At 31.2% G+C, this 24,014-nt stretch overlaps 1 protein-coding gene across 3 annotated transcripts in view; it reads left to right on the top strand.

The window, feature by feature from the left end:
- The first annotated feature begins 8,427 nt into the window (after window positions 1–8,427).
- The window catches only part of LOC145326258 (uncharacterized), a 41,698-nt gene continuing 26,111 nt past the window's right edge, over window positions 8,428–24,014 (top strand). For 2 of the 3 annotated variants that reach the window (XR_013881805.1, XM_080169476.1), the window contains exons 1-3: window positions 8,434–8,804; window positions 10,070–10,219; window positions 10,526–10,696. Coding sequence is in view for 2 of the 3 variants with exons in the window: in XM_080169476.1 (XP_080025602.1) it covers window positions 8,662–8,804; window positions 10,070–10,219; window positions 10,526–10,696 (464 nt within the window). In the remaining variant the exon portion in view is untranslated. Of the gene's footprint in view, window positions 8,805–10,069; window positions 10,220–10,525; window positions 10,697–24,014 lie in introns of all 3 variants that reach the window. The other variant, XM_080169469.1, reaches the window with a different exon arrangement.

The raw sequence follows: 24,014 nt of genomic DNA, 5'->3' as shown, positions 1-24,014 counted from the left end.
TACAAATTAAAGGTATATCCTTTAATTCCTGATTTTTTGATAGAATAATAGGATACATCGATTTACAAAAAAAAATTCTGAATGTACTTTTTAATTTACTTTGGAACCTACTAAAATTGTAATTTTTAGATAAAAAAAAATGTATTTTAGAATGGTCAACTGATGCTTTGTTCATTTGTAACAGTTTTTCTTTTTATAGCAGTACAGAGCTAAATTTTGTTTGCTTTGAAAAAAATAAATCGACTTCATCTAAAAGTCAAGTTAAAAACTACAATTCAAGGCTAATTGTTGTTGTAAGTAATTGGTAAAAACTGTGGGTTGGGTTGAGTGGGGGAATATATAACCTTTGTTTTACATTTGAATGTACGACAAAGCTTTGCAATTGGCACGTATTTATTACTCTTTTTAATTGTATTTTAAATTTGACATTTAATTTGTCATTAAAAAAAACATTATAAGGACTTGTATTCAAAAAAAAATAATTAGTATTTTTAATGCAAATCAACGATTGACAATTTCGGCAGCATCCTAGTTTAGGAGTGGAGATACCCGGTATCATGAAAATTAAACCCCCCCCCGGGGGTATGCATCTATTTTGACACCCGGTATGCATCAATTTTGACCCGGTATATATTAATTTGGTCACCCCAATTTTTTTTGCTTAAAACAGACAAATGGGTAATGAACAATACATAGTGGGTCAAAAATAAAGCATACGGGGTACAAAATTAAAGATAGGGGGTAAAACGATAAAGGGTCAAACATTTACCCCCCCCCCCCCCCCCTCGGTATGCAACAATTTGGACACCCCGTATGCATCAATATGGACACCAACAAAATTAAAATAGATGGTCAAACATTTACCCCCCCCCCCCTTAAACAGACAAATGGGTAATGAACAAAGGATAGTGGGTCAAAATTAAAGCATACAGGGTATAATATAAAAGATATGGGGTTAATAGATAAAGGGTCAAACATACAGCCCCCCCCCCCCCCCCCCGGTATGCAACATTTTGGACACCCGGTAAGTGTCAAAATGGATACCCCCCCCTCTTATAATCCTAGTGTCCATCGAGGTCGTTCCTCGCGCGAATTTCCTCTGAACTGAAATTCATCTTTAACCCCAATACTATTTCAAAGAGGGGAAAGGGTTGAGTAATATAGTGATATTCTATTCATAAGGAGGTATATAGTTAGACAACTGCTACTATCCATATGTTGTTTTGTATTAAACTGACTTTATTGTATAATAAAATTGTTTTCTAATATGTGTGTAGTGTAGAATATGTCATTTTTTTTACCTAACATTGATGAAAGTTTGTAGGTTTGTGCCTTGTTTTATTTAGAAATTGAGACTCCTAGTGGGAGATTTTGTTACTAATATATAGGGCCTGAAATTTGGCCTGGAATAGCTGAGGCTTCATCCTCAATGGAGTTATGAGATGATTAGACTGCTCAATAAAATGGACCATCTCCTTCCCTTGTCATGTGATGGACACAAAAGAGGCAAGCTATTTGCAATAAAGCAAAAAAATTGGGGTGACCAAATTGATACATACCAGGTCCAAATTGATGCATACAGGGTGTCAAAATAGATGCATACCGGGGGGGGGGGGGGGGTAAATGTTTGACCATCTATCTTAATTTTGTTGGTGTCATAGGAAAATGTTATTATAAAACTTTGGGGACTAGTGTAATACACAGCCAATTGTCCCTCTCTCTCTATTTCTACTGGTGCAATTAATTCTTATATTAAAGTAACAGGATGTCTGTCTTTCTTTTTCTCAGAGAGAGATGAGACAACGGATTGTTTATTACACTTGTCCCCAAAGTTTTTTTTTAATAATGTTTTTAAGAATTTTGGGGACCTGAGAGAATTTTGTTTGGTTGGTTTATATTAAGTTGAGTTTTCAAAGTTTAAACCACTAATCGTAATCTAAAGAAGGGTTAATTTTGTGAATCATGTACATTAATTTATTTTACATTGTCTTATCCCTTTATATACCTACTTTTTTTCTATGCAAGGATCAGCGGACCAATTAGGTTTCTTTAATTCATTGAAGCTTTGGGTTGGTTTTGAGTATTTTTAAAAGCGAAGCTTTTCTATAATTAGGGTCGGTCCGTCCGTCCGTCCGTCCGTCCGTCACGGATAGCTTTTTTCGTTAATTTAGACATGTTAGAATTGTCCTATCGATTTCAAATTTTGCATGGTGATTCCTTGAGTAGTTAGGTATGATTTAAAAGCGTAGCAACTCTATAATCATTACCAAAATGTCCGTACGTCCATTTTAAACATGTTGATTTTTTTTACTTTTTTAAATATCCTTTTCCGTTAATTTAGGCATGTTAGAATTGTCCTATCGATTTCAAATTTTGCATGGTGATTCCTGTAATAGTTAGGTACTAGTTAGAAAGCGTAGCAACTCTATAATCATTACCAGAATGTCCGTACGTCCATTTTAAACATGTTAATTTTTTTACATTTTTAACAACAAATTTGTATGTGACCTAATTATCCGATTGGTCTGATTTTTGGTATACTGATTCCTGGAACAACAAAGTACAATATTATAAGCGAAGCAACTCTATAATCAAGTCCTAAAAATGTAAGTATGTCCATAATCATTATCCTGTATCAAGCAGTTTTTCAACAAATTTACTAACAATTTTGCTTTGACTCTTATACATTCGCATTCTGATTATTCAGTTCTGACATTATACAATTGTTAATGTCCGTTTGTCCTACCGTTTCAGAGCTTCGCTTTTATGGATGTTGTCATCCTTGTTTAAAAACAATTTCTATAAAAGTACCAAAAGTTTTTGATTACAAAAATAAGGGAGTATGTATTTAAAACTTTGGGCACTAGTATAATTAACAGTCCAATATCCCCTCCCTCCCTGTTTATAATACTGATAACCAGCCAGTGGACCTATTGGGTTTTTTATTCAATAAAGATTTTTCTCGTATTCATTTGAATCCGGTGGATATGAACTGGTTCTCATGAAAACGAAAAAACTATGTCTAGCATCGTATTATATCCAGTTTTCTACGAATATAGAAATGTACAATCATAAGATTAAAACTAGTTTTTTTAGTTAAAACCAGTTTTTTTAGCCGGTGCCTTCGGCACCACGTGGCTAAAAAAACTAGTTTTAATTTTATAATTGTACATTCTATATCCGCGGAAAGCCGTTTATAATACAATACGAGAAATAACTATGAACAGTTTTTTCTTAATTAACAAATCTTTATATAAAAGTAACATAATCAGTGTATATCTGTCTTTGTGTACCGAAGGATCTTGATAACCGCTGAACCGATATCCTTCTCCTTTACAGTGTAGCTTCTCATAGGTCCAGGGAAGGTCCATAACAAAACATAACATAATAACATAAGACATACACAAATCCTTACTTTTATATAAATAAGAAATGATTATCTAAATTCTTTAATTTAATAAAACAAATTGGTCCACCGGTTATCATGATTTTGTATATCCGTATCATAAACAGGGAGGGGGGGGGACATTGGACTGTAAATTAAACTGGTGCCCAAAGTTTTAGATACATACTCCTTTATTTATGTGCTCAAAAAACTTTTATTAGACGAAGCCCAATCTTTCCTACTTTCGATTCCTATGACGTCATAAAAATGAGGGAGATGAGAGGAGAAGTGGGAAAGAAAACCCTTTAAAAGAGGTGGATAATCTCTCATTTTTATGACGTCACAGGAATCAAAAGTAGGACAGATTGGGCTTTGTCCTTTTATTATATTCTAATTGGTTGGTTAGCAGTAATGAAACACATATTTCAACCAAAAGGGATCATTTTGTTTATTATTATAAGGGATGTACATTAATTTATCTTATACTAGCGGCCACGCCCCAAGAGTCCTCTCCCCCAAAATAGTTAAAAACCTTCCCGGGACCTATGAGTAGCGGCCCTGTTAAGGAGAACCCGATCGGTTCAGCGAGATCCTTTGGTACAGACAGACAAACAAACAAACAGACATCTTCTTTATGATAAGGTTTATCTAATCCCTTTAAATAAAAGTAAAATAATTTTATTTCAATAGGACTATTCAATCATCAAATATCGGGACTTTGGTACCCAAAATTATATAACAAGGTTAGTAAAAAACTTTGGGTACTCTTGTTAAATTTTCATTGGTTGATTCTTTTAAGTATCTGATATTAGTGTCTAAACTAACCAACCAATAATTTACATCTACAGAAGATATTATTTTTGTCTATCATCAATGGGTACGTACATCAATTTACTGTCCAAAGTTTTAAATCCCGGACTTTGGACTCTAAATTATACTGGTACCCAAAATTATATAACAACAAAAAACTTTGAGTACTCTTAAATTATTAATGGTTATCCAAATTTTTCACCCAATAATTTTCATCTACACAAGGGGTAATTTTGTCTTTCATCAATGGGTACGAAAATCAATTAAACGGCCATTGTCTTATCCCTTTAGATCCATTAGTAAATCTTTATCATATACACACACACACACGCACACTCACACACACACACAAAAACACACACACACACACAAACAATCTTTATCAAATATCTTTATTGGATAAACAAAATTAAGAACAAGGATGACAACATCCATAAGTAACGAAGCAAAAAAATCTTTTTTTTGACGGGTGGTGATGTAAAAAATCAGGATAGGGAGGGGGGGATACCGGGTATGTCCACTCCTAAACTAGGATTATCCCTTTCTTTTTTTTACAAGTTTAAATACAATTCTTTTAACTTTTTTATAGGAAACTTTTATATATTTCTTTAAAATCCAGTATTTAGAGTAAGTCCTGTATGAGACTAGGTGTAAAGATATCAGTTATAAAACTTTGGGTACCAGGTGTAGTTTACAGTGAAATGTTTACTAATGGTTATAAAACTTTGGGTACCAAGTGTAATATACAGTCCAATGTTTACAAATTGTTATAATACTTTGGGTACCCAATGTAATTTAAAGTTCAATGTTTACTAATGGTTATAAAACTTTGGGTACCAAATATAACTTACAGTCCAATGGTTACTAATGGTTATAAAAGTTTGGGTACCAATTAGTCCTGTTAATATAATTAGCCTTATTCATTGCAGGTTTATTAATTGAGAGAAAATTGTCTGTAATATGATGCATTTCAGTAGGCTGAGAACCGATTCTAATCTAGCGGATATTTATCAGTTGCGAAGCCATTTTTAACGTTAACTTTTCTTGCAAAAAAAACACTTAAAATAAAGATAGGAGTCTGAAAATTTTTGTGTAGATTCCTTAAACAAATTAGAATCGCCGCTCTTTTATGCTTCGTGCTCGATTTTTAACTTTAAAACCCTTTAATTATGCGATGTTTGTCCGTAGGTTATTTACGTTTAAATTTCGTATCAATTAAATTTCAACAAAATTAACGTTAACTTTTTTTGCAAAAAAACCCACTTAAAATAAAGATAGGAGTCTGAAAATTTTTGTGTAGATTTCTCAAACAAATGAGAATCGCCGCTATGTTATGCTTTGTGCTCGATTTTTAACTTTAAAATCCTTTAATTATGCGATGTTTGTCCATAGGTACTAAATGACACTAAAAATATCTCCTCAAATCACGATCCCCCTTTGAATTACCCTAACTCGGTAGTTTTTCATCGTAAATCAATGAAATTTTAAACATAGTTAGTTTAAGTAGTTTCTAGTACACACAAAAAATTTTATTAATATCAAAGCAATACGAAAAAAGTTATCGCTTTCGTAAAAAAGGCACTAAAAACGATAAGAAAACAGCATTATAAACTCTCTCAAAACTGGTTTTTATCTGTACCTATTAAATTAGCTTAAAAATAGCATTAAATTTGACGATTTTAACGTTAAAACAACGTTGAAAACCGCAAAAAAGGCCGTTATTCTATAGCCATTACATTACTTTAAAAGTATAGTCAAAAAAATGTTAAAAATCACGTTTTTTTTATTCACCTATTAGTCTGTATTAATTCTCTATCTAGGGACTTACAACTATTGGGAGTAAAATCAAGAAAAAGTTAAAATATTTGTTTAGTTTAAAAATTCACACATAGATGTCTCCAAGTTTTAAGGAAACTTAGACTTGCCAAATTACAATATGACCATACAGGCATTAAAAACACATAACAAACACTTATAAACAAAGGCCAAACTATTTTATCCTATACTTTTATCATTTTAATCATCTTTTATATGTGATCAGAGCCTCCTGCTACTTCTATCTAGTCCTTAACAAGGTATTAACCACTCCTAACCATCCCTTTCCCCTCTTTGAAATAGAATTGGGGTCAAAGATGATTATTAGTCTAGAGGAAATATGCGCGAGAAATGACCTCAATAGACTTGACCCCCCCCCCTGTATCTATCGGTTTTGACACCCGGTATACGTCTAAATGGACACCCCCCTACATATTGATATATAGGGGGGTGTCCATTTTGACATTTACCGGGGGTCAAAAATAACGCATACGGGGGTATCCATTTTGATACACACCGGGTGTCAAAATAGATACATACCCCCGGGGGGGGGTTTAATGTTCATGATACCGGGTATGTCCACTCCTAAACTAGGATTATCCCGACAATTTCTTTATCAACTACCTAACATTTTTGTTTTAAGAATATTCTAGAAATTTTAAATTATAATAAATTATTTTGAAAATAATTTGAAAAAGAATACGACATTTAAAACTTTCCTTACATTCCAATATTCCTAAGACTGTATTGCCAGAACAATTTTTTGCCGGCCATTTGAACAGAATACATTCGCCTTACAATATATTAATCTAAAAGGAATAAAAAGCTTTTATTTTACCGTTAAAAATAGTCAAAAATGTACATTAATTTGATAAACCATATGACGTTAATTTAGTCAAAAGATATAAGTTTAAATGGAAAATTGGCCCATGTTTAATTGAACGTATGGCAATGCATTATGGAAACAAGTTGCATTAAGTAATGGAGCTTAGAATACGCATGCGCTGTAGTGGTCTTTTCTGGCGCATACGCACAATAGATTAACAAGGTTGCCATGTTTAATACAAATTTATTCAAATCCGGTTTTGAACGGTTTCAACTTAAAAAATATAAATGTGAAAAAATGAAATGTCGGCCTTGAAAAGATTTAAACTAAACAATAAAACGTTTTTTGATTAAAAAATATATTTTTAAGTTAAAAAATAAACGTTTTTGAATATGAGGGCCGCTGGTGACGGCAACCCTATTGAACAGTAGTTGAATGATAATGGCTGACACACTGTGTGCTTGCACATAGCTCTTACAGCTGGATTTTAAACAAATTGCGTTTCCAATTATGTCCAGCATGAAAAGTGGTAACAACATGTACGTTTTACGGCTTTAAACGCCTTTTTTGCCCAGTGATATGTTTATAGTGTTAGAATTTATGAAAATAAGTGTTTTAATGGTAAAATTGATGGGCAAAATTTAAAGCGCCATGCGTTTTTTCTCTAATATACAGTGAAAATTTGAAAGTACATTCATTTTGTTTCTTTAAATAACAATAAAAGTGCTTTACATTCATTATTAGAATAGTGAAAAATATATTTTTGAATGAAACAAGTGATTAATTATGATATATCATCGTACTTTTAATGTTTTATTAAGTAAAAGTATGATTTTTAAGTGAAAAATTAGATTTTTTATGAACATGTTTATTACGTGATCAAATTTTCTCAGCTGATATTTCGGCAGTTTTCATTATTATTTGATTTATTTTTATACTTTTAGTTGATTTGTCAGTTAATATATCAAAAAATTCGTTAGATTAAGAATAAGTTTAAAATTGCTTCTATTAAATTAATTTAAATTGCATAAAATAGGCTTTAAAAATTTCATAATTTGAGTCCTTAAAGGCGTTAAAAAGCCATAGTCTCCCGTTAAGCATACTTTTAATACTTTGTTTTTAACTATCAATCAATTTTTTTATATGTAAAATTGTCTTTTTGGATACTTTAAAAACGTTTGATTATATAACCAATTAAACGAATTATATTAATTTTCATCGTTTTTTAATAGACTATTATTGATTTTCATCTTCTGTAACATTATATTTATTTTGTTGGCTTATATTTTTATTGTTTTTATGTATTTTGTTATACAAATGGATATATTATTCGTGGATGTTGAACCAGATTTTTATATCATCTTATTAAATGATACTATCAGCTGGCTTTAATAACGATACCTTCCTGCCACTTCCATAACACCATCCCCTCCCCTCCAACTTGATGAACGAACTGACCAATAAATGACAGGGGCCAGCAACCTAAATAGACGACAATTTTTCCCCTGTCAATAGATCCACGTATTCTTTATCCATTATTAAACATTTATAATGTAGAAATCTATTATATATTTTTATTTTTTATATTTGCAGATAACAATTAATTTTTCTCTATGATTGGAGAGAAATGCTAAAATAATCATATTGGTGACGGTTACAATCAAAATCAAGTGATTTAGTGTGAAAAATAAAAAAGTGAGAAATATCTTTTACTTAACAAATAACATTGGACCAATTTGCTAAAGTGGAGACCGGAGGCGGACTAATACTCAACCATTCCGCTGCCATAGGCCTTTTCGGCGGTGGGGCGGGGGCGGGGGGCGCCATGCAGGCGGAACTTAAAACAATACCGGCTGCGGCGGCCTTCATACCGTTGACGTCGGGCACACACACTCACCTGACGGCCCCATACATACGGCCAAACTTTAATCAACAAAAGTATCAAAATGCAAATAGTTATTATAATAGGTAGGTCGATTTTATTTTTATTTGCTGTTGTTTTTGATTCTAGTGACTCTTGTGTATTGGAATGAGATATAGGATAGGAATGTTTTTGGTTTGGTCTTTTAAGTCATTTCAAATTTATTCTTCCCCACTCTGTATTTTGTATGGCAGGTGTCTTAAAATTAGGGTTGGCAATTCGTATCCGAATCCGGAATCTGTTTTTAATAGCGGATTCGGATTCTTAATTGGTAGGCTAAAATTGGCGTCTAGAGTTTTTTCTTTCAACTCCCGCTTTTTGAAGGCAAAGATTATCATCATTATGCATAATATTTTTAAAATCTGGTTCGATTCTTTGAAGTGAATTATAGAGAACACCAAGAACATTAATTTTTAGGGCATATGTAGCACCTAATTTTTTTTAAAGTTGTAAGTTTTTATGTTTAAAAAAAGCCTTTTAAAATATTGCTAGAATCCGGAATCCGCCATTTTTTGTAAGAATCCGAATCAGGTCCAAAAATTTGACGGATTAAATTTTTACTTAAATTTTTACACATATTTTAAATCAAGCAGAAAGTCGGAAAACGTTGGTTATTATCACATCTTTTTATTATGTAAGAATCATCCCTAACATGCGTTTTTTATTCTTTTTACTTCAAAAATGATATCTTTTTTTGCGTTTGGTTTGCTTTTAAATATGTATCTTGATAATGAAAAATATTTTTCTTGGTTTTATTCCTTAAAAGATTGTACTACAGTAAATGATTATTAAAGAAACAATTTTAATGTTTTTTTTAAATTTTTGTATTACATCAGAAGTGGAGTATGTAAAAAATGTTTTAAACGTGCCAATCTTGTGTATTAAACTTCTTTGTTGCTGGGCTCTTATGCAATAATTTAAAAATGGACATTTACAATTTACTACTACAACACGTTTATGCTAATTTCATTTTTTTTAATTAAGTAGATGTTATATAAATAGAAGAATTATTATCATTGATTAAGAACATGATTTTTATAGTTTGAGATTTCAAAATATATTTTCTTTTTTAAAGAGTTGAAATGTTCATTATTTTCTTTATTGATAACCATTGCGTTGTGTTTTTACACAACACATGCAAAAAACGAAATCAAGGATGACAAGTGGATGGAGTCTGGACAAACGGACATTGATCGAATATTCAGTGATCATAAAAATATATTTCTTTCATAGACTTACGGACGGTCAAAATTGAATATTTTATTTATTAAAAAAAAACAGGTTTTATTTAGAATCATTTAATTGTTGATAGTTTTTCTTGTTCTAGAACCAAAAGGAAGCGTGACTCGAGTTCTGGGTCAAACAGCCACACCCCCCTGCGGGGTGGGTCCCCGGGGGGTGTTATAAACCTTCCCCCCTGGGTTCCTCCAGATAATCCATACAGCAAAGATTACATTATAGCGTAAGTATCTTTTATTTAATTTAGTTCAACAAAAATAATTACCTACCTATTAAAGAAGTTTATTTTGCCTTTTACGTAGGAAAAATTATGTTATTTATTAGCGCAATTTCTATACAATTTGGTTTAGTTCATACCTAGTGTTAGTCGTATTTACATGGTTTAAGAAAAGTTTAAACGTTAGCTCTGTATTTCAGTAAGTCGACAAAGGCAATCCTTTTTAAAAACATTTTGATTCCCGTGTAGAATTAAGGGGAAAAAAATAATATTAGCTTTGCAATCATGTCATGATTACTTTTTCTGTTTCAGATTACACGAAGAGATTAACGACTTTTTCCAGTGGATCACCCCTACGCAGGAGGAGCACTATATGCGCCTCGGCGTAGTGGGGCGGATAGAGGCGTGTGTCAAGAAAATCTGGCCCTCGGCGGCACTCCACATCTTTGGCAGCTTTAGAACGGGGCTTTACCTCCCCACAAGGTGAGTTCAGTTCTTGAAATTATTGATTTGATTTACCCTAGAAACCCTTCTCCAAAACTAGGTAGGTAGTCTCCGTCACAGGACACATTTATGTCAAAATATTCCAGCCTTTCATTAAATATTCCAATACTTGTGTCCTAAGATTTTCTAATTTGACATGGTATTACATCTTACTATTTCTTAATATTTGATAAACTATCATTACTTCGCTACTTAAGGACATAATTGTCCTTGTTTTTTTTATAAATGACTGTAAGTAAGATTCTTAGGAGGAAAAGTACAAGCTGATTTTGTTTTCAACTTGGTTGACAAGGGTTATCTAAACATTGGTATTACTTTCATTTCTCTTAAATACTTAAACTGCGCCAAACACTTAAAAATGTCTAGAAATAGAACACAAGGAAAACAGGCTAATGAAAGGATAATAAATGTTTATTGTGGATGGACAGTGACTTTTAATTTTTTAAAAAATTAAGCAAAGTCCTTCACTTTTTTTAGGTTCTTAAAAAACGTAAAGTACCGAGTTGAGCATTGATAAACTCTCCCCCTAATTGAAAATAGAGAAGGAGGTCGTTTGTTACTTTTGTTAGGTTTCTGGATACTGGGTGGACCCGCAGGGTTAGGGCACCCTAGGTTTAGGTTCATTAGTGCTCAAATAGGTACCTTGCGTGAAAGCCCTTGTTTTCAATTATATTTTACTTTATTCTATATTTTGAATTTTTAGCTTTATTTTAATCAATTCGTATGAATCATTAATTCTGTACTCGATTGTCCTAGGTTTTTAACATTTTCAAGGTTTTATATAAAAAAAAATGTGTAAGAAAGTTACACTTGTAGATTAAATGATCAAAATGCTAGGTGTACTGTTTTCTTAAATTCATATAAAAATACTCATGCATTGTAAACAGTAAGTTAACTTAAGATAAAGCGAATTAAGTGTTTAATTTTGAGCTTCTAATTTTGATAAAAATTTCAATGTAAAAGGGCTTGTTTAAATTGAGCTTTAAATAATAATTTAAATGATATTTTTTTTTCTCGTTGAATATTTTGACTGCATATTATTTTTCCCTGTGTTTTAAAGAAGTTGTAATAATTTTTGGGCAGTTTAACTTGGTGATGCAAGAATGATCTTTATGCTATCTTTCACAGAGACACATATTCCGATTATTTATCTTAGGGATGGGACAACGAAGATGAATATACGGTATATCCCCCAATAAGGATAACAAAATTAATCCTGATATTTATTAAAAATCTGAAAAGTTTGGACACTTAAGTTTGCATAGACCAATTATAAGACCACCGAGGTCCCCAAAGTTATTAAGTCAATGAATGATAAAAAGTTATTAGTTAGAAATATTGTATGCCTAGTTCTACAAAATATCTTTCAGATTATATGTCCCTCCCTGTGCCAGCAATCCGTCTGTTCAGTCATAGTCTCTATTTCTAATTCGGATCCCAGAAAAAAAATGAAATATTTGTTAGCAACGTAGCTTCTCTATTTTTATACCTTTTATAACTTTTAAAATGTATACTTAAAAAGTCCTTTAGGACAGAAAATTAATAACTTTATTTTTTTTCTCTTATTTCGGCCAAAATATTTACTTTGCCATTGACGTGCAATCCATGGAATTAAACTTTCTTGTTTTTAGCTTCTGTTAAGTTTATCAATTACATTTTTTTTACACTGAACGATTTACATTTTTTAACTGGAATTTAAATCACTGAAATGGATAAATGCCAAATTTTGCTACTATCTAGAGAAGAGAAAGATTTTCTGAATTTTAAGTTAAAAGTCAAACATATTTATTGGCATTATCTGACACAATGTTACACATGTTATTTCAATATTGTTACATTTTGCTTAACATGTTTCAAATGATGGGTTTTAGTTAGATGCTTTATTTTTAATTAATGTTTGCTGGTTTATTTCTTTGCTAGGTACTTATGAAAATTTTCATGATAATGGTCTCCATCTATAAGTTGCACTAAGTCGAGTTTTTTTATTTATTTTAATTATGATTAAGTTTTAAATCTTTATAAATAGATGCCTTGGTAGTAGCTTTTTTATGATAAATATTTCAAATTAATTTATTTTGATTTCAAAAGAATCCAAATTAATCATTTGTTGTCAAAATAGTGAGAAGGATTAATTTTGAGTACAAAATGCTTTTGGTGTCTATTGCTAGATTAATGAATTGAATTAATCACACCGAGTGGGAGAAATATTTTGGGGGGAAATACAATCTTATTTTAAAACAGAAAACCTAATAAAATGCCTACTTAGCTGATTTTTCCTTAAATATTGTTATCTTGTTATTGCTGCGTTGCTTATTGATTTATATAACCATTTATTTTGCCTTGAAAACTATTATACAATTTGTTATTTTAGAACTTATGTCTTTTTCTTTGAAACAGGTTTATATCTTTTCAATGTCTTAATCCTCCCCCCACCCCCCACAACCACCAAAAGATGTGCAAATAAAGAGATAACATAATGATTTTCTGTCTCATTCTTAAGACTTTTAAAAGGGTGTCAAACCATGCAGTTCTGAAGGAGATACCTAAATATGTTTGAAGTGAAAAGATAATGGTAGATAAACTTGTATATATCAAAGCCAGACCCCTATGTTTTATGCTAAACTTATCTTTCATTGTTCTATCCCTGAATCCAACTTGTGTCTACATTTGTGCAGTGCATGTGGGTATTTCTTTTCTAAGCTGTGCTTTAAGTCCATTACTTAAATTATTGGCTCAAATCTTCAAATCAACCTGCCAATCATTAAATATACAAAAAACATCTATATTTTAATTCTTACTTTAATCTAAGAAGAAACACAGCCTATTACTTAAATCATCATTCAACAATGTTTAAGGATTAGGTCAAAACAATTTTTGTGTAACGAACTATGGGCCTTACTACGAAGCCTAGGAATTCAGCTTCCAGTTTTATCATCAGTTTTTAAGGATTGGGTCAAAACAATTTTTGTGCAACGAACTATGGGCCTTACTACGAAGCCTAGGAATTCAGCTCCCAGTTTTATCATCAGTTTTTAAGGATTAGGCCAAGACAATTTTTGTGCAACGAACTATGGGCCTTACTACGGAGCCTAGGAATTCAGCTCCCAGTTTTATCATCAGTTTTTAAGGATTGGGCCAAAACAATTTTTGTGCAACGAACTATAGGCCTTACTACGAAGCCTAGGAATTCAGCTCCCAGTTTTATCATCAGTTTTTAAGGATTAGGCCAAGACAATTTTTGTGCAACGAACTATGGGCCTTACTACGGAGCCTAGGAATTCAGCTTCCAGTTTTATCATCAGTTTTTAAGGATTAGGCCAAAACAATTTTTGTGCATCGAACTATGGGCCTTACTACGGAGCCTAGGAATTCAGCTTCTAGTTTTATCATACTGCTCATCTTTTAAATCAAACAAAGCCAGTTTCGTTATTCAGTAAACCCAGATTATTTCTCAAGGTACTTTCCCTTAAACCGTACATTGAACACATAACACCTCCTCTTTTTAAATCATACTTTATTTTAAGTTAATATATTGTAGAAGGGGGTTGGGGGTTCCTTGTAGGATTAAGGTGGTACTTGCCTTATTTTTGATAACTCTTAAATGACCTGTCTTTGTAACTTAGTAGTAAGTTTTATAAAGGTATGCTCAGGATTTTGGCCCGGGGGGGGGGGGGTAAAGGTTTTCAAAAAAAAGGTCCCCTCTCCTAAAAACATTCTTGGGGTATAGTTTACACCCTCCGTTTGTTGTAATCCCCAACCACTTGTACGCCTTTGGGTGTTTTATGTAAGGGTTTTATTTTATGAAACCTTTGTCTGAAAAACATTCTTTGCTTTTAGATAACAGTGATTTATATAAAAAAGAAACCCTTTATTTTTTTATAAAAATATATTCTAAAAGAAGCCTTTAAAATCCCTATATTTGATCAAAAATAATCTTAAATAATTACGTTTATTGTAAAACCTTAATACTTATCTTCATAATTAGCGCTGCAAATATAAATTTGAAAATTTTCTAATTACCAAATATACAGTAGTTGACTCAGTTACATAGTAACGGACGGACATACACTGACTAACCAGTAGCTACTCCTTTGTAGAATCGAAAATAATCAAATTAGATTTTTTACCCAGCCTTTTCTGGTTCATTGATTTATCACTAGTTTTACGAGTGATGTTTTTATGAAGATATTTTTATGGATTTAAATGTAAATTAATATTTTCGTCTTGAATTTTATTTCTTGTTAGCAATAATTTCAAATATATTAAAAATGTGATTAGAAATTATACAGGCTCAAAGTGTCAATGCGTGTTTTTACTACAAAAATGTATTACTTTAACTAAAGTGTATCAATCTTAAGTATATTTTACAATTAAATACATTTTATGGAGCTATCCCTTTCAGGTTTTAAACGAGCTTGTTTTGTTAATCTTTATGCCATTAAAAATAATAATCTATTAAACTTACTAACCCTTTATTCTCAATTTTCCCTAAATACTCACCGCGCCTTTTTGTCAAGAATATTGCCTATCTTTACTGAAAGTTTTAGCTTTTCAACTTGGGTCTCTTATGTTATTTGATTTAAAGGGTTATTTTTCTTGAATTATTATTTGCTCAGAAGAGGCGTTTTTTTCTACCATTGAAAAGATTTAAATTTATACATGCTTTCTATCCTTTTTTCTCAAATTGTTATCAAAATAATATTGTTTGAGACTTTTTCCTCAAATGAAGAAGCTCCAAATAGCACAACTTTTCCAAACGTAAACCATGGCATTTAGATCTCCATAATCGTGCCTTTAACCAGAAAAAATCTTCACTTTATTGTTTGTTGGCTTTTAATGTATTTGATTAGTTTTTGTGCTTTTTCTTTTTCAATAATTGCATTTATTAATCGTGAACTTTTAGATGTATTACTTGTGTTATGATATTTTTTAGTAGGGTAGCTGCTCTATAAGAATAGTATGTCCGTCAAATTTGTAACCGTCCTCTAAAAAAGTTTCTTAGTCGTATTAAGACTTTTCTAAAGTAACTCCAGTTAAACCTAAAAATTAAATAATTTTCAAATGAAAAACATTGTTTACTTCTGGAAAAATTGTCCTTCTTAAATTCATTTTATCCTTCGAACCGTTTTGGAGATCATAACTGACAAACTAATCGCAACAGCTAAGCACTATTCATACATTGACATTTGGGTAAATATGCCAGAGAGAAAATTCATTCATAAACAAAAGATAAATATTGTCATGGAAATGGAAAAATAATCTTTAAATATTTATGGATTTTTATAGGGCGTAATGGTGGGAAACATGATTTGAAATGTACAAAATAACAGTGTTCAAACTCTTTCATCAATAATATTGGAATAAAAGGCATTTGTGGATATTTTATTTGAAGAAAACTATTTGGTCCAACAATCTTCAATATTTTCTTTTTTAAATATTGTACAGTATAGTAACAATTTAATAGTACAAAAATATTAATAGCGCAATGATTTATTCGGAACGCAATTTCAGAAAACTTATGCTTAACATTGATTGCTGTTTAATTTCAAGGCTTAGAAAATGATAGATAAGAATTTAATGTACACGAATCTTACGTAGTAATAATATTTTTATGTAATTTATTATTTTTTTTTATAGCTTACAAATTTTCCTTTTAAAGAATTATAATCTTAGAGCGCAGCTACACTGTTACTAAAGGTCCTGATACTTGAATATTACTATACTAGTAAAGTCTTTAAGATTTCTGTTATAATTTCATATTATTGTTATTGCTGCGCTACTTATAAACATAATTGCCCTTTTTAATTAAATTATAGGTCAATTGTTACTTGGGAAAAATTAACAAAAAATAAGGGACATTGAACTGCAAATTATACTGGTACCCAAAGTTTTATAAACACTTTACATTATTAGTTTCATTAAATCTTAATTAGTTATAGTTATACAATAATTTTGATGTACACTAGAGGTAATTTTGTTATCAATCGTCCATTGTCTTATCCCTTAAGATCCATGATCTTTTCTTAATTTCACACGCCAGACAAAGCAGTGAAATTCCTGCAAAAATTAAATTATTATCAGTTCATCTTTTTAAAGGTCAATTTCAAGTTAAATTGACAAATGTGGCAGAAAAGTGGCAAAAATTATGGGTTGGTTACAGTGCGAAATTGTTGCCAAAATATTTTTAGGCTGACGATGTCTATTAGCCAGACTTACTGGTTTTCTACATTTAATTTTTCTAAGGACAGGGATATATATCTGGAGGATAAAATTTACATGTTCTTAAGGTGATCAAAATAGGCGATAATTTAATATACATCCCCAATGATAATGATCAAAATAACCCCTTCTGTAGATTAAAAATTAGTGTCAAAAATTTTGGACAATTCTAGTTTCGAATTTACCAATCAATATTCAATTAAAGTACTTAAAGTTTATAGGCTAACGAATAAGATAACGTGCTTATTAAACTTTGGGTAGCAATGTAAATAAATCTTTTTCTGTTCTGTTCAATTAATTTTCCACAATGTAATCTCTTTCTACCAGTTTTATCTTTTGGGGGAGCGATGGGTCATGTCATGTCTAGGCAATGGTCTAAGATTTAACAGGAATTGGGGGATAGGACAATGATGGATAAATTAATCTTCCAACCAATTCTTAAGTGAGACGTTCCTTCTTTCATAGCTGGTAAATTAAAAATGAAACAAAAATTTGACCTCTAGTGTCCTAACCTCCCTGTCATGATATAGTCTTTTAATCTTCGGATTAGAATCTTTTAATTGAATTAGGGTAAATTCGGATTTTTAACATCATTTTCTTATAAGATAGACTAAATGGCTTTTATTAATTAGTTTATTGAATTTAAAAGTTTGTAAACCCTTCTTAATAGGTATAATACTTGAATCTACGCCAATTATTTCAAGGTGTAACGTTTTCAAAGACTTAAAAAATAACCTAAAAACAGTAGACTTATATTTACAAATAAAATGGCCTTAAACAATCTCAGAACGTATTTGAAGCTCACCTTAAAAGGAAACCCTTTAGTTATTGAAATCTTAAGCTTCAAACATTAAAACTTTATATTATAGAATAGAATTAGACAGAAAATAGCATGAGACCATAACGAGACTTTTATCATTTTTTGTAATAGGATTCTATTTGCCATTTTTCGGACTAAAACCATTCATTTTTCTTCCGAAATTATTGGGCGTACTAGCTAAGTTGATATTTCAATAATAGCTCATTTTTTGCTTGATCTGTCTGTACTGTAAAAGGTTTAGAATGTGTGGTTTCTGATTTTTGATCAGATAATGACCTTATAATCATTCATTTTAGCTTCAAGTAACATCAGAAGCTTTAAAAACAAGATTAAAATAAAAAGATTTTTCAATCATTAAAAATATGAAGCCTTATTATAAAGCTTTTATAAAGATTTTCTGCAATTTTCGAGGTCGTGAGCATCATCTAGATCACCAAGGCTTTTTATTAAAAAAGAGTATGCTTTTATATTGCATTTTGATTCTACTAGTACTAGCGGTTACGCTCTTTACATCTAGGGGCTCTGTATTGGAACGGACAGAGAGGGGCTAGAAAATATGCTTAAACCATCACAGGACCTATGTAAAGCTCACCGAAATAGAGAACCCATTCGGTTTAATAGTTATTGAGATCTTAAGCTTTAGACAAAAAAACGCTTAGTATGCTTTTATAATAGGATTTCATTTTAAGTTTCAATACTATGAGAATTGACCAACAAGTTCTAAAAATCAGCTATAATCCAAATTTAAAAATCTCGTATTACTTATTGCCATTATCATATGACAGGTTATCTTATTTTTCTGATATAGGCTAATTAGGGGTCCAATTTTGTAATGTTAATATTTCGTACATGTAGGTTTAAAAAAATATTTTTGAAATAGTTTGTTTACTAAAATGTACAAAACTTTAAGATTTTTTTAACCATATTAGTTCAATTTTGAAAGATTTGTTTTTGTGATTATTTGCCGTAGTACTTTTTAGACTTGCATACATTCTCTGACTAATAGGTGTCTTGTCATCCAAATGTCTTGTTTTTATTTTGTTGTTATTTGTGGGGTGTCATACAGTACATACCGCTGGTCAGACCACTTGATTCTTTCAGTTCTGGGATAAAGGTGGTATGAAATACACACGTTCTGTAATTTTGGTTTCAAGATTAGAGTAAAACACTAGGATGAAAGGGTTAAATAACTGTGTATCTCCCCATCGCAACCGCCTTGGGCAACCTTTCTATTTGGTCATTGAAATTCAACCAATGGTGTCGCTTATATTAACACAGCCAAGTATCAGAAAATTATTTAGCAGCAGAAGAAAGAAGTCTTAGAAAAAGGAAGGGAGGTAGTTGACTGTATATACATATGTACTATAGATCTGTTGTTTAAAGTCACTGTTAGAAACTAAAACCGTTTTCAAACTTATCCATAAATCATTTCAATCTTTATAATGGGTAAATTTATTAATCTATGATTCTATATTGTGGGGTACATTAATTTAATTCCATTGTCTTGTCCTTTAAGATCCCTTAATTTCGAGCCTTTTTCAGAATGTTGTAAACAGTTCAATCTATCTTATTCAGTTAGGACTTTCAGACAAAGGTCGTAATATAACAAAAAAAAAATTCAATGAAAAATAAAAGATTTAATAATGTTTAAAATGTAGAATTTTGTTATTAAAATGTTGAAATTAATGACCTTACTATCTCAATTTTAAAAATGTATGAATTTTTACCGATGCCTATATTTCTAATAATTCAAATATTCCAAAAATTGTTGAAAGTTTAGTGGTATTTATAAAAACCCTTCAAGACAAATTTAGTCGTTCTTAAGTCAACAATTTTCACTAGATTTTGGATGTACTTGGAAATTTTGGGTTTCATCTACCAATAAAAGGGATTTTTGTTTAAATAAAAATTGATTTGCCTCAAATTTTTCGCCAGTTTTTAGCTTGAGGTTTAATCTATAAAATTAAAACTTATATTTCATTGACGGGAGTTACAAAAAAATGTAGTTTGTTTACGAAAAGTTTTATAAAATGTTGTGAAATTGATATAAAAGAATTTGTTATAATGAAAACTAGAGCAAAACTTACTTATAAGGCTATGACTATAGATAAGTGTTTTGAGTTTATCGAATAACAGTTTAATAGCATGCTTACTAAAAGTTATTATACTGTAATTTATAACAAAATAAACTCTTGAATAACTTTTTCTGTGCTTAAATAAAAATGTATGAGAATAGAGTATAGAGGGAGGCAGGGTTTATAGGGATAAGACAGACGATATATAAAAATACAACCCCAATGATGATTTACACAATTACACAAATCCCCTTCTTCCCTGGTATAGAGAGGTCTTTAACTTACGCATGCGCCCTCTAAATTAGTGGATAAAGAAATTAATAAGTCATTCAATGATAAATTTCTCTTAAAACTGTTATTCTTTATTTACTTTAAAATAGTTTACTGTTTTATTATTTGAAACTTTCTTGTTATTGCTGCTACACTTATTGATATAATTGTCCTTGATGTTAAATATTTTAAAAATTAAAATTTTGTCCTTTTATCTTTCCCTTTAAGCCTTGGAAAAAATACGGCTTTGTTCTTGCAACAGAAGTTTAGAACCTGTTCTATACGCCGCTTATAACAGCTCCATACATACAGGGGTCAGGGACAAGCATTAGAAATATTGGTTGCAAAATTAATCTTCTACAGATTTTTATGTTAATATCCTGTAGATTTATCATGGTAAAATAAGAAAAAGAGCTATGATAAGAATTAAAACATTATACTCGTATCAGTAGACAACTGTCAACAAACCCATGCGAGAATAGCTATTTATCTTATTGTATTATAAGATAGTTTTCCGCGAATAGTAAAATTAATATAAAATTTATGATTTTATTATTGTTAGTTCCGAGGTGTTATATAATCTATAAATCTAAATAATACGATACAATACATGATTTTTCAGTACTGCTCAGAACCGGTTTTAATCCAGCCGAAATTAATAATCGGGTTTTCTTTCCAATTATTTTTAAAGTAAACTTGTCCTTACCTCCTGCTATTGAAACGTTGAGATATTTAGTTCTTGCCATCTTGGAAGATGAGATAGTAAAATTATTCCATCTAGATTTCATTACGTTCAATACTCCAGATTCTTTGAATAAGAAAGGCTTATGAAGGCAGAAGTAGAGGGCTTGTCAGCGGTACATTTATTGCAGCTCGGCTGCGGATTGTTTCATTTCTGGTTGCTTTAGTCATTGAATTTATATCAGTCGTCATTCGGCAGCTATGACTTTTTAATCCCTTTAGCAGTCTGTTAAAAATTAGGCAAGAGACAGAGGCTGTGGCTGCTAAAAATGGCATACAAGCGCTGCTGCCGAGCCCTTATGGAAGGGCTGCAGGCTAAATGAGAGGGGGGGGGGTATCTAATGCGCATTCTAGATGCCCATAAAATTGGTAACTTTTAAAAAAGGAAAATGCATAAAATATTTTTTTTGCAGTTGCATATTTTTAGAAGCATCCGAGATTTTAGATGTTGACTTGATTTTGATGCTCATTCCCTTTGTTCTGCGGTTCTAAATTTGGACAGTCTCATTAGCATTTTTTATATTTTCTTTTTAAGTGATGAGTTGATTTTTTATATTATTCAAGATCCGGTTTAAATAAGAGTTTGTTGGTTTTGTATATTAGCTTTTGAATGTTTCTTTTTTCTTTCTTTCTTTTTTTGGTTAGAAAGCTGGTTTTCGTTGGTTCAATCAACCCCTATATAAATGAAAAATACACACTTTTTAGTTTTTACCCCCTCCCCCCCTCTTTTTCTTCATTTCTAAAATAAGGAAAATTATTTGGTTTTTAAGGAGAAAGGATGTTTGTGGGGGTGGGGGGGAGGGGTTGAGGATTTGTTTTCCCTGCGTGCGTGCACGTAATAAGTGTTGTGTAGCACACATACAGACATGAATGCCAAGGTCACCCCCCTCCCCCTCACTCTTTCTACAAGTGCCCCCCTCCCTCTGTCCCTAACAGCCCACTTAACTTCATTTTTATGTGGAAAAAACTCTCCCCCTTTTCCAAGTCCCCTTTCTCTAAATTCCAGGGATGGAAGGACATGGGAGAAAAAATAATCTTCCCTAAATATATTACAAATTATGTCCATGTAAAATAAATAGAAGAAAGAAAGGGATGTAGAATAAATATGCCATTGTCCTCTTCCTCCCTGGCATGAAGCATGCACAGTTAGCTTGCAGGCATATAAGGTTGGGAGATTTTTTTTATACAAAAAAATTCTTGGAAAGAGAAATATTTCTTAAAAATGATAATTTTACTAAATGACTTCAATGTTACTTTATTAAATGTCTTATTTCTTGCTTAATCTATGTCTGTCGTATGATACAATCTCTTTTTATGTATATAAATCACTTTTAGTGAGCTCAAGTTAGAGTGCATGTTTGTCTGTCTGTATGTATGCATGTAGAACGCATGTAGCAATGCATACACGGTTTATATACGTTTCATTTTCTTTAAAGAAAAATATAAATTACAAGATTTAGTCAATATTTAATAGTACAAAATCATTACATTTTTTTCCAAATAACTAAATAAACAAGTAACAAGATGTATTTCTCTCTCTAAGTATGTTAAATAAAATCTCTTAAACGGCTAAACCTATGGATTTGTATTTTAGAGAGTAAAATATGGCTTAAGATATGGTTTTAGGCTATTTGACAATATTATTAACAAAGGTTAAGATTTGAAAACGAAGTGGACATTTCAAGCAGATAAAGCTCATTGGCTTAAAGCTTTTAATGATAATAAATTCTCCAATAATGAAATTGTTATCAAACGTTGAGTACCAATGTAATTTACAGTCCAATGTCTCCTCCCTCCCTGAGTTTTCAAATATGGTAATTATTTTTATACAAGAGAATTTTCTTCTTTTGTTTTTTCTTGTGTAAAGAAGGCTTTCTTTGATTCAAAAATATTATTACCAGGGCGAGAGGGGACAGTGAGCCCCCAAAGTTTTTCTTAGGCTTAATAACATTGGGGACTTTTATTCAATTTTGAATGGTTGGTTCATTAGGTTAAGTGTCCTAAAGTTTCAACCACTAATTGTAATCTACAGAAGGGGTAATTTGTGTATCATCATTGGGGATGTCCATCAATTTATCGGCCATTGTCTTATCCCTTAAGATCCCAGATTAATACCCTTCTTCTTTCTAATATCTACCACAATATTACCCCTATTTACTACAGGAATCAGAGGATAAGAAAATTTGTCAACAAATCGCTTGTTATGGCATACCCAAAGCGAGGGATGGTACATTATACTTTAAATTACACTGGTAATTTTATTGATTTTTGGTTGGTTAGTTTAAATAAGATAATGTTCAAACTGTTCGACCAAGAATTTTAATCTTCCTAAGGGGTACACTTGTTTTATCATCATTGGGATGCGTATTAATTTTGTCTTATCCCTTAAAATCCCTGCATACTATATTCATAAAAGTATTATTTTTTTAAAATTTACTTGACCCTTTCTCCCCGACCCTCTGTTTACTTTGTTTAGCCCTCATTATTACAATAACTAGATTTTAATTATCAAAACATTTCTAGCTTTCAAAACAATTGAATGTCCAAAAAAAACTCTTGTCATATTAATAATGACTAGAAAGCGTGATTAAATTAAGTGATTTGAATACTTTATAGGCAAAAAATTCAAGTTCAACAATCTTTAAATTAAAAGAACATTTAAATGTATTAAAGCATTGAAACAGATTAAAGACTGACTTCTGTTGAAAAGTTTGGACACTACTCGTTAGTAACCAACCAATATCCCTATCCCTCCCTGCGATAAAGTGATGATTTGAAAAATCTATTTTTTATCATAAGCATTGATTTAAGAACAAGGCGTTGTTCAAATGCACTTATTCTCTATTTTTTCTCTCTCCTCTCTCTCTCTTTCTCTCTTCTTTTTTTCTCTCTCTTTTTTTTTCTCTCTCTCTCTCTCTTAATATTTTTCAGCTTCCTTTCTTTAGCTAAATCCATGGATAAGACAATGGATGATAAAATATTATGACATCCTATTATCTTGTGTGAAAATTTCATTTTGGTAGCCTCTAAAAATGGATAGAGGAAAGAGTTGTAGATTGATATTGTGCTGTTTATCACACTAGTCCCCAAAGTTTTCTATTAAGTTTACTTCGTTGGCCTTACCCCTTTGGGGACTTAATTAATTTTTGATTTGTTGTTTCATAAAGTTGAG

This window comes from Acartia tonsa, chromosome 1 (assembly GCF_053477335.1).
Source record: "Acartia tonsa isolate MP-2025a chromosome 1, ASM5347733v1, whole genome shotgun sequence".
NCBI classification, from domain to species: domain Eukaryota; kingdom Metazoa; phylum Arthropoda; class Copepoda; order Calanoida; family Acartiidae; genus Acartia; species Acartia tonsa.
Note: the sequence above shows the minus strand (reverse complement) of the source record. Positions and strands in the feature narration are given on the sequence as shown.